General features: G+C 43.1%; 1 protein-coding gene across 1 annotated transcript in view; it reads right to left on the reverse strand.

The window, feature by feature from the left end:
* ITPR1 (inositol 1,4,5-trisphosphate receptor type 1) overlaps positions 1-15,299 on the reverse strand; it is a 249,083-nt gene that overhangs the window by 143,404 nt on the left and 90,380 nt on the right. The window contains exons 10-14 of the mRNA XM_065407748.1: positions 14,302-14,397; positions 12,605-12,649; positions 8,163-8,317; positions 4,477-4,576; positions 3,816-3,976 (exon numbers count right to left, since the gene is read on the reverse strand). Of these exons, the coding sequence (XP_065263820.1) occupies positions 3,816-3,976; positions 4,477-4,576; positions 8,163-8,317; positions 12,605-12,649; positions 14,302-14,397 (557 nt within the window). The remainder of the gene's footprint in view (positions 1-3,815; positions 3,977-4,476; positions 4,577-8,162; positions 8,318-12,604; positions 12,650-14,301; positions 14,398-15,299) is intronic.

Raw genomic sequence — 15,299 nt, forward strand, 5'->3', positions numbered from 1 at the left:
CCATGCCTCCGGACCCCAGCCGCCGGCCGGGCACTTCCCCTCCCCGGCTCCAGCTGCTCTGCTCCTCCCCAGACTCAGACTTCGGCTCTGTTTAAGAGCCAAGCTGCCCGAGCCAGCGCTACCGGCTTCAGGCAGCCCCCTTGCCTCCGGACCCTGCGCCGCCGGAGCAGAGCAGCTGGAGCCCGGGAAGGGAAGTGCCCGGCCGGCGGCTCGGGGTCCGGAGGCACGGGGGCTGCCCGAAGCCAGTAGCGCTGGCTCGGGCAGCTTGGCTCTTAAACAGAGCCGAAGTCTGAGTCCGGGGAGGAGCAGAGCAGCTGGAGCCGGGGAGGGGAAGTGCCCGGCCGGCGGCTGGGGTCCGAGCGCTACCGGCTTCATGGTTTGCCGGGCAGCCTCCAGACCCTGCGCCCCCGGCTGGGCGCTTCCCCTCCCGGGCTCCAGCTGCGCTGGGGAAGCGCCGGTCGGGGGCGCAGGGTGTGGAGGCTGCCTGGCAAACCGTAAAGCCGGTAGCGCTCGGGCAGCCCTTTTCGCGTGGCTGGGAGGGAGGAGGGGGAGTTAGGGCGGGGACTTTGGGGAAGGGGCGGGGAAAGGGCGGAGTTGGGGCAGGGCCGGGGGTGGGAAAGGGGCGGGGCCAGGGCCCGTGGAGTGTCCTCTTTTTTATTTTTTAAATATGGTAACCCTACCATTGTAGGCAGTCTCATCATACATCCCCCTTTAATAAACTTATCAAGCTCAGACTTGAAAGAAGTTAGGTTTCCCCCACACACACTACTCCCCTTGAAAGGCTGTTCCGGAACTTCACTCAATGATTAGAAACCTTTGTCTAATTTCAGATCTAAATGTACTGATGGCCAGTTTATATCCATTTGTGCTTGTGCCAACATTGGCCCTTAAATTAAGTAACTTCTCTCCCTCCCTGGCGCTTATATTTCTGATGTACTTGTGGAGAGCAATCATATCTCCCCTCAACCTTTGCTTTGTTAGGCTATACAAGCCAAGGTCCTTAAGTTGGTTCTCCATTCCTCTGATCATCCAAGTAGCCCTTCTCACTCCCTGTTCCATTTTGAATTCATCTTTCTTAAACATACATGGAAGATCAGAATTGCACACAGTATTACAGATGAGGTCTCACCAGTGCCTTGTATAATGGTAACAACACTTTCTTAGCTCTACTGGAAATACCTCACCTGATGCATCCTAGGATTATATTAGCTTTTTTCCACGGTCACATCACATTGGTAACTCTTAAAGTCATCCTGTGATCGAGAAATACACCCAGATCTTTCTCCTCCTCTGTCACTTCAAAATGGTAAGTACCCAGTTTATAGTGAAAATTCTTGTTAGTCTCTAAATGCATAACTATTAAATTTCATCCCATTTCTATTACTCCAGTTTTCAAGGTAATCCAAATCTTCTCATATGATATTCTGGTTCTCCTCTGTCTTTGCAATACATACCAACTTTGCGTCAACTGCAAATTTTATTGGCACAGAAAGTGAGAGCGTGCTAAGGTCATTACTGAAAATGTTAGAGAAGATTGGTCCCAGAATTGATCCTTGAGGAACTCCACTAGTAAAATCACTCCAGCCTGATAGTTTACCTTTCAGCATGACTCACTGTAGTCTCCCTTTTAACCAGATCCTTATCGACCTTTTAATCCTCATATTAATCCCCATCTTCTCCAATTTAACTAATAATTTCCTAAGTGAAACTACAAAAAGAACAGGAGTACTTGTGGCACCTTAGAGACTAACAAATTTATTTGAGCATAAGCTTTCGTGGGCTACAGCCCACTTCATAGGATGCATGTAGTGGGCTGTAGCCCACGAAAGCTTATGCTCAAATAAATTTGTTAGTCTCTAAGGTGCCACAAGTACTCCTGTTCTTTTTGCGGATACAGACTAACACGGCTGCTACTCTGAAACCATGTGAAACTGTATCAAATGCTTTACTGAAATCCAGGTAGATTAGCTCAACTGCATTTCATTTATCTAGATAATTGGTTATCTTCTCAAAGAAATAGACCAGGTAGGTCTTACTCGATCTACCTTTTGTAAAATCACATTGTATTTTATCACAATTACTGTTTACCTCTATGTCCTTCACTGCTCTCTCTTTCAAAATTTGTTCTAAGACCTTGAATACAGTTGAGGTCTATGGTCTAGTTCCTACACTCTCAATTCTGAAAAAAAAAAATCAAGGAGGGCTCCAGCGAACACAGATCAAGATCCTCTGATATCACAGAATCATAGAAATGTAAGGTGGAAATCAATCATCAAATCCAGCCCCCCGAACTGCACCAGTACCATGTAAACCTAGATCTCCCTGACAGATGTTTGTCCAACCTCTTTTTAAAAAGCTACAATGATGAGGTTTCCATAACCTCCCTTGGAAGCCTATTCCAGAGTGTAACTACCCCTATAGCTGGAAAGTTTTTCTAATATCTAACCTAAATCTCCCTTGCTGCAGATTAAGTTCATTACTTCTTAACCTACCTTCAGTGGACTGATCACTGTTCTCTTTATAACAGCCCTTAATTTATTTGCAGAGTATTATCAAGTTCCCCCCTCAGTCTTCTCTTCTCAAGACTAAACATACCCAGCTTTTTTACCTTTCCTTCAAAGTCACATTTTCTAAACCTCTTTCTTTCTTTCTTTTTTTTTTTTTTTTTTGGTTCTCTTCTGGACTATCTCCAATTTGTCCACATATTTCCTAAAATGTGGCCCCCAGAATTGGACACAGTAATCCAGCTGAGGCCTCACTAGTGCTGAGTAGAGCAGGACAATAACCTCCCATTTCTTACATACGACACTGTTAATAAACCCCAGAATGATATTAGCCTTTTCCACAACTGTTTCACATTGTTGACTCATTCAATTTATAATTCACTATAACCCCAGATCCTTTTCAGCAGTACTACCATCTAGTCAGTTATTCCCTATTTTGTAGGTGTACATTTGATTTTTCTTCCCTGAGCGAAGTACTTTGCACTAGGCTATTGAATTTCATCTTGTTGAATTCAGACCAATTCTCCAATTTGTCAAGGGCGTTTTGAATGCTAAGCCTGTTTTCCAAAGTTCTTGCAACCCCTCCCAGTTTGGTGTCACCTGCAAATGTTATAATGAAAATACTGAAAGGCATCGGACCCAGGACTGATCCCTAGGGGACCCTACTAGACACACCCTCCCAGTTTGACAGTTTTCAGGGTATAATGAACAGCCATGGATGGGGTCCACTGCTTTCTAAATGCAGGGGTTTTGGTCCATGTGATCTATATTGTGCCTGGATTCACTGGTGATGCTCCCCACAAGTCTATGTTCATACCCACTGTGATGGCATGCGGGGGAAGCAGAGTTCTCCAGTAAGTAATTAGTAGTAGATAACTACTCTTCGAGTACGGTCTTTCAACCAGCTGTAAAGCCACCTTATAGTAATTTCATCTAGACCACATCTCCATAGTTTGCTTATGAGACTGCCATGTGGGACTGTGTCAAAAGACTTAGATCACATCTACTGCTTCCCTCCATCCACTAGGCCAATAACCCTGTCAAAGATTTGTTCCTGACAAATCCATGCTAGCTATTCCTTATAATTCCATCATCATCCATATGCTTACAACATGATTTTTAATAATTTGTTCCACTCTCTTTCCAGTTATCGAAGTTAGGCTGACTGGTCTGTATTTCCTGAGACCCTCTTTGTTCTTTCAAATACAAGGGGAAGAAGAAACTAACTTCAGAATAGGGATCATCACAGATTTACATGAGTAAAGGCAGCAGCCCTATCACTACAAAAGGCTTGCTTCTTGAGTCCCCTACCTTCTTTCGTTCTGGGTGATCGTTCCCTTTTCCAACTTGCCAGCAATGGAACCCAACACTTTGCTTGCATCGTTGGCAAAGTCCAAGTCCCGAACTTCTGCAGGAGAAACTGGTACTATAGCAAAAGCTTCTTTGTCCTCTTTTACTGGAGAGGTACCAATCTAAAACCCAAGGTAATTTTAGTATCACACCAAGACACAAAGGGGCAAAGCAGCAGTAAAGTAACTCGGTAATATTAAGACATGAAAAACCACAGTCCTAACAACAGTTGAGATTAGAAACAGCAGTACAAGTTTTTTTGATAGAATATGAAGTTTAAGAACAAAACACTTCAATGCAAATCTAGAGTTCTCCAATTCTCAAGACTTTTGCAGTCACAAACCAGATGAGACTGCAAAAACATTGCCACAAACACCCAAAAGACATGCTGCTCCTGATGATTACATTATATAGAAAACTAAAAATCCCAATTACTCAACTAATGTTAGTGCTTAATTTTTTCGTTACAATACTCTGTACAGGTAGTCTTCGTTAATATTGCACTGTTATTTGACTAACATAGAACAATAAGCCTCAAGGACTCAGGATTTTTAATATTGCAAGTATTTTTAGGAAAACACAGAAGACAAAGGATGGATTTGTTAAAAGTTAGGGGACTTACTTTAAGCATCACAGGTTTCTCTTCTTCTTTATCAATTGGGATATTGGTGCTATGAACCCAGGTGTTAGTACACAGGTGTCTAAGCCTGACATAGGAGTTCCTACAACACAGTCAATAATTGTAACAATGAGACAGTTTCCAAGACATGTAATTGACCAGTTATCCTAGGTGTGTACAACTTTCAAGTTGTTGGCAGGAAAGACTAGGGTGACCAGATGATAACTTCAAAATATCGGGACCGCCGCAGGGGGGAGCGCCTTTTCAATTGTTATACTCACCGCGTCCGGGTCGTCGTCGGCACTCCAGCGGCGAGTCCTTCAGTCACTGACGGTCTTCGGCGGCGGGTAATAAATCTTGCTGCCAAAGAAAGAAGTACCCGCCGCCGAAGATAGTCAGCGACTGAAGGACCCGCCGCCAAAATACCGCCAAAGACACGGACGTGCCGGGTGAGTAACAACTGAAAAGGTGCTCCCCCTGCCTCTCACCGCCGCCTAAGGAAAAAAAACAAACGGGCCGCCGCGCCCGAAACAAAGTATCAGGACAAATGGCGTCCTGACCGTACTTCAGTCAGGATGCGGGACAAACTGCTCAATATCGGGACATCTGGTCACCCTAGGAAAGACCAATAGGAGGCAGATTATTTTCTGCTAGAAATAGGGTGTCCCATAACTAGAATAAAGCTTTTCAAAGTAGCAACACAGGTTAAAACTCTTCAGTTTTTTCTATATTGTGAACTCAACTCCAAAGTGCATCTATATCAACACACTGCAGCTCAACTTCTAACAATTCCTGTGCATAAATGGGAAGGAAAAGCTACCCGAAAGCAGTACTTATTCTTTGAAAACCATTTGACTACTTACCATGCACAATCTATAACCTGCTCAAGTGTCACAGAAAGTAAATTAGCAAAGTCTTTGTTACAATAAGAAATTGTTCCCATAAAAAAAAAAAAAAAAGTAGCCACACAGGGTACACTTACCTCACACACACACACACACACACACACACACACACACACACACACACACACACACTCTCTATGCCCAATATATTTATTTAATAGTATGAAGCAGCAAAGACTAGAGGACAGTCAGCAGTTCTTTTACTTCAGAAGACATTGGTTTAAATTTCTGCTAGGTCAAAAGTTTCCATAAATTTGGTGGCCTCAACCTAATCCACAGCTCAGATCAAAAACCACAACCAGGGGCATCATGCCAATCTACTGACAGACTAAGAACTAGAACAGCAGGGCAAACCAGGAAGAATTAAGCTAGCCTAGCATTGATTTGTGTGTGTAGGAAGCATGCACAGCACCCATGTAATCACAACTACACATGAACAGTTTTTTTGTTCCCTTTGTTTTGGAGCTGGAATTTCAGCTTAGCCACAAAAATGTTACTTAAAATTCACGCTCTGTTAAGGTGGCTCACTTTTAGTGACTAACACTAATATTCTGCGATAATTTGCAGTAAAACAAACAAGTTCAAGTTTCCTCACTGTAGGGAGCCAGGGTGGCTGCCCTCCGAACCTGAGGGTAAAGGGCCTTTCTCTCAGCCTGAGTGGGCGGGGCCAGCCCAAGCTCGCTCCACCCCCCGGAAGGGGAGGGGTGGAACAGGAAGTATAAAGGGCGGGGCCCTTAGCTCAGTTAGAGCAGCACCAGGGAGGGAGGCAGACGCAGACCGCGGGCTGCTCCCTTCAGACCCTGCTGCCACGCCAGGGGAGGCCCTGGACCAGTGGAAACCTCACCTGGAGGACGGACTGGGGCTGCCAGGACTGCCCGCTGCCGAGTATCCAGAGGAACTGGAGGAGCCGGAGGGGGAGCTGGAGCTGCCAGCAGCCAAGGACCGGGAGGAGCTGGAGGAGCCTGAGCCTGAGGGGGAGCTGGAGCTGCCAACAGCGGACTACCCCGACGCGCTGACGGGACCAGAGGGATTCGGACGAGCAATCGGGTAGGAAGTAGCCCAGGGACAAAGCTGCACAGTGGTGAGTCTGTATTGCGGAAGGACCCCGCTGATCCAGTGGCGGGACCTTCGTCCTGCCGCTGTCAGGGCCCTGGGCTGGAACGCAGTGGTGTAGGGTGGGCCTGCGTTCCCCTACCCGGCCGAGCCACGCCGGGACCCGTGCCGGCGCTCCCCTGCCTGAGGGGCGCGCTACTGACCTTTGCCGGCGCTCCCCTGCCTGAGGGGCGCGCTACTGACCTTTGCCGGCGCTCCCCTGCCTGAGGGGCGCGCTACTGACTCTGGCTGGCGGCCTTCCCGCTGCTAATTCCCCGCTGGCGGAGATGTGACCCAGGCCAGCCAGTGACCTCGTAGCTCCCCACCGCCCCCTAGCGGGTAGGTGGACCGACACCGATCACACTCACACAAACTTGAAAGGTATGCCTACACCGCAGCTCGGCGGTGTGATTCCCAGCAGGGGTAGGCAGACTTGTGCGAGTGCCTCTTGAGCTAGCACGCTAATACCAGCAGTTTGGACATTGTGACCCAGGCAGCAGCGTGGGCTAGCCACCCGAGCTCAGACCCAGGGGGATCAGGTTTGGACTCAGGTGGCTAGCCCAAGCCACTGCCTGGGTCACAATGTCCACACTGCTATTTTTAGCGTGCTAACTCAAGAGGAGCTAGCACGCGTCTGCCTGCTTGTGCTGGGAACCACACCTCCCAGCTGCAGTGTAGCCATACTCTAGAAGTTTTATGCCTAAAGGTAGAGTCACATCAATAGTTTTTACACCGTCTCAAGAAACTTCCTAGTCACAGAGACCCTGAAGCCTAACTATAGAAAAAAGTTGACACTGTTCAAGTTTTTAAGTTCTTCATGTCTGTGACAACTGATGACCATCGTGGAATAATTTTATCCCTAGTGTTGGCTTCAGAAAGGCTTTACTCCTATTGGTTTCCTCTAGATCTCTGCTTTGCATTTACCACACAAAGTACAATGCAAGAGAGTGGCTACAAAGGAAGTATTAGCCATCACATAACTGCACCTGTACAACTGCTGAAAGCCATACAAGACACTCACTGAAAGGAACTCAATTTAGTTTACTAAATAGGACATGTGGAGTCCATTGTTCTCCAGATCAGAATCAATCAGTTTAGACAAAATGCAAATTATTTTTTTAAAAAGCAGATTACTTGGTCTTTGGAGCACGCAATGTGTCTGAACTAAGTTTGTAATGCATGTAGTGAATAAATAGCGCCATTAAAATGTTTGATTAGTAGAAAAAATAACACTGTTGAGTATGAGGAGCAATATGCAGAATTCACACACCTAACCCTTTAGCAATATAGATAGAATGTGAACATGAAGTCAGGAGACTTGAGTTCTATCCCTGGCTCTGGCACTGGCCAGCTGCAGGACCTTGGGTAAATCACTTCCACTCTCTGCCTCAGTTTCCCCCGCTGTAATGTGGGGATAATGATATTGCCATCTCCTTTGTAAACTGCTTGGAGATGTACTGATGAAGTGCTATGTAACTGTTAGGTATTATTACTATTAATACCTTTAATTAACTTGAAAGAGAAACAAACAGTGAAAAATTTTTCTGTAATCTTAAAAATAAATGTTAGAGTGTCTATCTTTCAACAGCTAGTGGTTCTAGTAGCAACAACATCCAAGGAGAATATTCAACTCAAACTGGGTACTGTTGTAAGCCTGTAAGAAGCGAGAACCTGTTGCATTTAACATCATACCTCGGGACAAGGCTATCTCCCCCTCGCAAAGTGGTGGGGTCCAGCTCAAAGATAGAGGAGATATCGTTTCCTTCAGGTACGGACACCAAAGAGTAAGCCATCTTCTCCTGAGCATTATGCAACCCTCTTCTGGATGCATCCTGGTCAGGATCTGTCTACAGAAAGAATCCAATCAAATGAAGTCAGAAATGCTATCCCAAGAACGGTCAGACCAGCGTGAAAAGCCAAGCATTATATCAATGAGTTTCATAATTTGTGCACACAAATATCAACCTCTCCAAGTGCTGGTCCTGGCAGAAGCTCCAGCTGTGCTTTAGGACAGAAATAAAACTGACAATTAACTGCTTTTGCCAAACACATTTCTTCACTTTGTCTGCTGTTGGTAACTTTTGAGCATCTCTGGGTTATAATGTAATAATTCCTAAGTTATCCTGTGTCTATGTCTTTTTACATTAAGTGCCAGAAAATACACTCAAATTGCCAAAACATTCACCTCACAATGCACTGAAAACCCAGATTAGCTTCAGACTCTGCTGCAGATGATCCATGTCTCACAAGAGCCTTACCCTAGAGACTGCTGCTGAAGGGCTCCAGAAGTCTACCTGATAACTATAACTTTAAATAAATATTTTGTAAGCAGCAAAAATGACAGCTGGCAATTCTATTTCGCAGTCACGTTGTCAATATCAACAGTATCTAATAGATTCCAACAGCAGAAACATAATTATACTTGTCAGTCACTGACAAAAAAATGAAAGGTAACCAAGAAGTTAGCCAGCTGGTAGTTTTCACCTCAGTTCATGGCATTTATACTTGCACATTCAAATGTGTCCAATGCACAACAAAAAAAAACAAGGCAACAATATCTGCTAGCACAATATTAAGTGTTGACCAGGTTCATACTTTCATTAATGAATTCAGCTTTATAAATGCATTGAGACATGAAATCACCAACATTTGTTAAATGAACAAGAACTTGGATGACTACAGTATAAAGTAGAAAGCGACAGAGTCCTGTGGCACCTTATAGACTAACAGAAGTATTGGAGCATAAGCTTTCGTGGGTGAATACCCACTTCGTCAGACGCATGTGGTGGAAATTTCCAGAGGCAGGTATAAATATGCAGGCAAGAATCAGTCTAGAGATAACGAGGTTAGTTCAATCAGGGAGGATGAGGCCCTCTTCTAGCAGTTGAGGTGTGAACACCAAGGGAGGAGAAACTGCTTTTGTAGTTGGCTAGCCATTCAGTCTTTGTTTAATCCTGAGCTGATGGTGTCAAATTTGCAAATGAACTGAAGTTCAGCAGTTTCTCTTTGGAGTCAAGTCCTGAAGTTTTTTTGCTGCAGGATGGCTACCTTTCAGTCTGCTATTGAGTGTCCAGGGAGGTTGAAGTGTTCTCCTACAGGTTTTTGTATATTGCCATTCCTAATATCCGACTTGTGTCCATTTATCCTTTTACGTAGAGATTGTCCAGTTTGGCCGATATACATAGCAGAGGGGCATTGCTGGCACATGATGGTGTATATTACATTGGTGGACGTGCAAGTGAATGAACCAGTGATGTTGTGGCTGATCTGGTTAGGTCCTGTGATGGTGTCGCTGGTGTAAATATGTGGGCAGAGTTGGCATCGAGGTTTGTTGTATGGATTGGTTCCTGAGTTACTATGGTGTGGTGTGTGGTTGCTGGTGAGAATATGCTTAAGGTTGGCGGGTTGTCTGTGGACGAGAACTGGCCTAAAGTAGAAGTAGAAACAACAACGAGTCCTTGTGGCACCTTAGAGACTAACAAATTTATTTGGGCATAAACTTTTGTGGGCTAAAACCCACTTCATCAGATGCATCCGATGAAGTGGGTTTTAGCCCACGAAAGCTTATGCCCAAATAAATTTCTTAGTCTCTAAGGTGCCACAAGGACTCCTTGTTGTTTTTGCTGATACAGACTAACACGGTTACCACTCTGAAAAGTATAAAGTAGCAAAGTCAGAAAAACTGAAGCTCAAGGGGAGGGGGGGGGGAAAATGAGGAAAAGCTGTGGTTCGCTCTTCCTTTAAGATCTTTCTTGGGAACATCAGCAGGAATCTCCAATCAACAAGGTAAAGATGTTAGAACGTGAGGCCAAGACTTTCAAAACATAGAGACAAGCTGAGTAATCAACAACTCCTATGAACTTCAGTGGGAAATATTGGGATCTCAGTACCGGTGAACATCAGGCCACTTAGTAAGGGACCTCAACAGTGAGTTAGGAGCCTAAACTTAAAACAATCTATTTTTGAAAATCTGAGCTTGAGGAGTTGAAAGAGCTAGGATTGTATGAAAGCTATAGAATGCTTACAGTGTTCTATATGTACTTCAGGATATTCTGTGATTATTAGTAGCACATGAACTTGGCTGCAAAGTGGAGATATTTACAGTTTTGATTTGTCATTCAGTAATAGGACAGTAAATATATGGACTAGACATGCAAATTGGTGATTCACATTTTAAAAAAATATGCAGCTATATACTCAGTCTGTTTGGAAACTATCAGTTGAGACTCCATCTACTCTACACTGAATTCTCAAAACCTTCATTTGTCTTCACCAAACCTCTTGCTGATCTCCAAACATGGCAGATGCTGAAAATTCATACAATTCAATATTTCTGGCACCTGAGGCAATATACTAGCCAATTCTAGAGATTATGGCAAAGCTACAAACCAGCGTGCAGCAAACAATAGGCAATAGAAAGTGAGAGATCTTAGATAAGATTATTACATCCACGCAGAACTAAAGTTTCACCTACAAAAGCCTAATTGCAAAATTCACACAATGGATCCCTTGTAATGTTGAAGGGTGCAGTTTGGGACATATTATTCATGCTCATTCAAATCAAACCTCTGCACTGATCATTAATTGAGGGATAAGGAAAGAAATCCAGGGCAGATACTGTGCAGAAAAACTTGCCGTCTTGAGAATGATTTAGGCTTGAATAAAGTTACTGTACCCAAATAAGGTTAGGTTGCGAACACCATCTCTAAATTAAAGGAGTTTAAACTATATTTGTATGTTAGAAAGAGATTATATGCTCTTGTCATTTGTTTATGGTCTATTTTCGCCATCTGGTGGTGAAGAGGTATAAGCAGAAAACCAGAAACCACTTATCAGATTTTACTCCAAGACTCCATCAACACCTTAGCTCATTTTGGAGTGAGGGACCTGTGTGTAACAACAGTGGTAAAAATGAAAGTCTTTTCTGATTTCCAAAGAGGTACTAGAAACCATTAGTGTTTACCTGGAAAGTTAAGATATAAGTTGGTTTTCACTATCCAGAATATGTACTAAATAGTGTTGCCAGGAGGTCAGCATTTGCTACAAAGCAGTACAGGAAAATGAGTTATAACAGAAAATAACTGGAGTAACTTTTGGGTATCTGGTGGCAAATGTTGGCTTTTTAATGGCTACCACTTTAGATGACTTTCATATATAGACAAGGTGACAGGCCTACTAATATTCCTACAAAGAAAATTTGAGCTTTTCTCACTTCCATGCATCGAGATACATTCTTCTCTTCTCCAAGGATACAAGCTTTTCTTCCTTGTTTCTAAACAAAGCTATCTTCCCTTATGCCTGACATTGATCAGGAAATAGAGGTTATGGCATCATAAGCCTACAGTCTCATCCAAATGAAAAATACAATCCACAATGGAAAGGGCTGTTTTAGTTATACCTGCTGTCACCAATAAAGTTTTGATTTGCAAATACAATGGCCGTACAGTATGCCTGCTTCCCTAGTCACATCAATAGGAGGCTTCTGGTAATTCATACTCTATAAAGTAAATCAAGCAGGATCTTGAGTAAGTGTGATGTAACTCCACAACATTTATTGGAAAGGACATGACACTCGCTTTTACTGGTAATTCAAAACAATGACATCAAAATTGCCCACTGGTTGGGCACAGTTCTTGTTTTATAGCCTCATTATTTATCATGGTTTTCCTATGATAATTTAACACATGAGAAATTGTTCCTTAGAGATTATTTCACAAATGAAAGTTAACCACTTCGTTTGGCCCCCGGGATAAAGACAGCATTCAGGATATTTGGTATCAGATCTCATCTTCAGAAACTTGCTCTTCAGACTTGGAGAAAGAAAATGTATCGAAGAGGTGAAGAGTTCAGCCTTCTGAGAAATGGTTCAGATGCTATTCTGATAGGAGCTACTTAAGAATCAAGATACCTAGAAGTGCACAGCTCTTAAACATCCTCTAAAGCCTACTACACCAATCTTTAGTATTCAGTCTCAGGATAGAGCACTGCATGCAATACCTTCCATCTATGCTTAATTTCGACTTTCTTTAGTAGCAGAAATGCCTTGTATCATCTGTTCACTTGCCAATCAAATACCAGGGCTTGAGTCAACCCTTCCTAATTAGGGGCAAAACTGTACTCTTGCCTATACTTACTGAGGATTGACACTCCTGGCCATCTTCCTCATAGTCAGGGTTTACCTGATGAAACACAATCACAGGCAAGTCAACAGTTTAGTTTTCCACCCTCCCCCCCCCACCCCGGTATAAAATTCCTCGGGGAGATCTAGCTTATTCTGTAGCAGATGCACCTTTTTCTACAGAAGTACACAATGTTGGGGTCTTCAGTCTAGCAGACAAAAGTACAAGATCCAATGGCTGGAAGTTGAAGGTAGACAAATTCAGACTGCAGATAAGGCAGACATTTTTAACAGTGAAGGTAATTAACCACTGGACCAATTTATTAAAGGTTACGGTGGACTGTCCAATCACTGGCAATTTTTTAACCAAGATTGGATGTTTTTCTAGGAATGATTTTCGGGAAGTTCTGTAGCCTGTGCTTTACAGGAGATCAGACTAGATTACTACAGGCCTCGGAGTCTATAAACACATATACAATGCAATCAACTTTTAAAAAACAAAAACAAACAGACAAAAACAAACCAGGTAGTTGTGTAGCCAGGAACAGAATTAAGCAATCAGCAAACTTGCAAAAGAGACTCAACTAGGATATAACTAAAGCTAGGAAGGAAGGAAATTTTGTGAAAATTGTGTCAAGCTTTTAAATTTTGAAATCACAATTAAATTTCAAAACATTTCAACCAGCTTTAGAAGTCGCTACAAGTTGGGAAAAATCTTGATCATGTCATCATTTGAAATGTTCCTTTGATAAAAACTATTTTTGCCATAATATGCACAAATTCACCAATTTCTCCCATTGTACCTTTGCATGAGTGCGTCTCCATGTTTTCACAGCTGATTAACCAGCCCATGATTTGCTAAGCAACCTCTATAATCCGCCGGTCCTGTTGATCCATTTTGTACTTGGCAAAATGCTACTAAGTGTTTTGGAATCTGCTTACTAGAAAAGCATAAAGCAGGATTATTTCAATTGAACTCTTGCATTCACCATGATGGGCTATATTTGCCTTTCTTCACTCCAACCTCCCTTGCATATCCCCAGCATCTTATTTTTACAAATATGCTTGTCTTCATTTACACATGTGTTTCAAGAAACACAGAGTCAAGCTAGTTTCAGTGAGTATTCACAGGTATTAACAGTTCACCTTCCAAAATGCTTGGATAGGTAAATGTTCATGACAATTCCTAGAAGGCTTCTTTAACTCTTAACTTCTCTTTTATGAACAATTTTATGTTCTCTTTGGAAATCAAAAAATCCAGATGATCCAACAATGGGTTTAATTTATTCCCCCAAAAATGTAGCAACAGGTTCTCCAGCCATTCACAGTACAATTCACTCTCCCACTAATGAGCTCATCTTGATTTTAATTGTTTACATAAAATCGTGTCATTTATTGTCTATTCTTTTTAACAAAAAGAAGTCACCACCTATCTCCAACAAAAAGGCTAGAGACACATGGTCATTCTTGTAGTGCAATGTTTTTTTCCAAGCATTTTTCAAGAAAATATCTTGTTTCATGGGTCTGGCACTTTGATACTACCTACTCTTGCATAATTTCATCCTTAGTAATACTAATCCTACATAGCAATCGTTCATTAATCTGTTTTCAATCCTCAGTTAGTAGTCAACCACAGTTTTTTGGGAAGGGATAAAGGAAGACAGCATCAGAGGAGAAGAGGCAGAGTTTATGGATCCTCCCCATGGTACTCACCTCTGCTGCTAAGTAGTGTCCAGTAGCAAGATGTTTGAACCGGAAAAGGCTATTCCAATATCCTGCACCACCTCGACAAGGGTCATGTTGCACCACCTAGAGAGAGAGAGGGGCCATATTCTGAATTTCAGTGGCTTGCCCCTCAGGTTAGTACTGTTGTATTTCACTTTCAGTCATGTAAGAACACAAGAACGGCCATACTGGGTCAGACCAAAGGTTCATCTAGCCTAGTATCCTGTCTTCCAACAGTGGCCAATGCCAGGTGCCCCAGAGGGAATTAACAGAACAGGTAATCATCAAGTGATCCATCTCCTGTTGCCCATTCCCAGCTTCTGGCTAACAGATTCTAGGGACACCATCACACATTGGCAGAATGTGACGGAGCTCAGAAAATAAAAAAAGATACCATTTACCAGTCAGGTATGGTGGCCACCACCAAGGATGCATCCCAAATGGGCATGTCCAACACAGCCACTGGTGCACACCTGGATTTTTAAAGTTCTACTTTCATGGCTATCTCCAAGTGGCTGGATTTGTTGGCTAACAAACAGACTATGGTTTGGCTAACAAACAGACTATGGTTTGGCTAACAAACCAACTATGGTTTTGTGCTCTATGTTGAGCCTCCTGAGAATGAAGACAAAGGGCTAATGGGATATATTCGCAGAAAGGTAGTAAAAGGAGGTTTTTTGGATGCTTGTATTGGGCTGAACCAGAAGGATTGAACAAACTTACTAAAAGTCAGGCAAGATTCTCTTGTTTTCCCTGATAGTCACTTTAGTCTCAAGAAAAAATAACAAACAGTAGAATTGTTTCAAACTTAACAGTGTTTTCCCAAAGAAGGGAATTTTCTAGAGCTCCGTATTAATGCTCACGCTCCTCCCAAGAAAAAGTATGGAACTAGGACTCTAGACAGGTTCCCAGCTGGAGCACAGCTGAAAGAATCTTTGAATTAAGTGGCTGCACTGCTGGGAAAAATAACTGTCCTCCACTCAAAG

The sequence above is a fragment of the Emys orbicularis genome, chromosome 7 (genome assembly GCF_028017835.1).
Source record: "Emys orbicularis isolate rEmyOrb1 chromosome 7, rEmyOrb1.hap1, whole genome shotgun sequence".
NCBI classification, from domain to species: Eukaryota; Metazoa; Chordata; order Testudines; family Emydidae; genus Emys; species Emys orbicularis.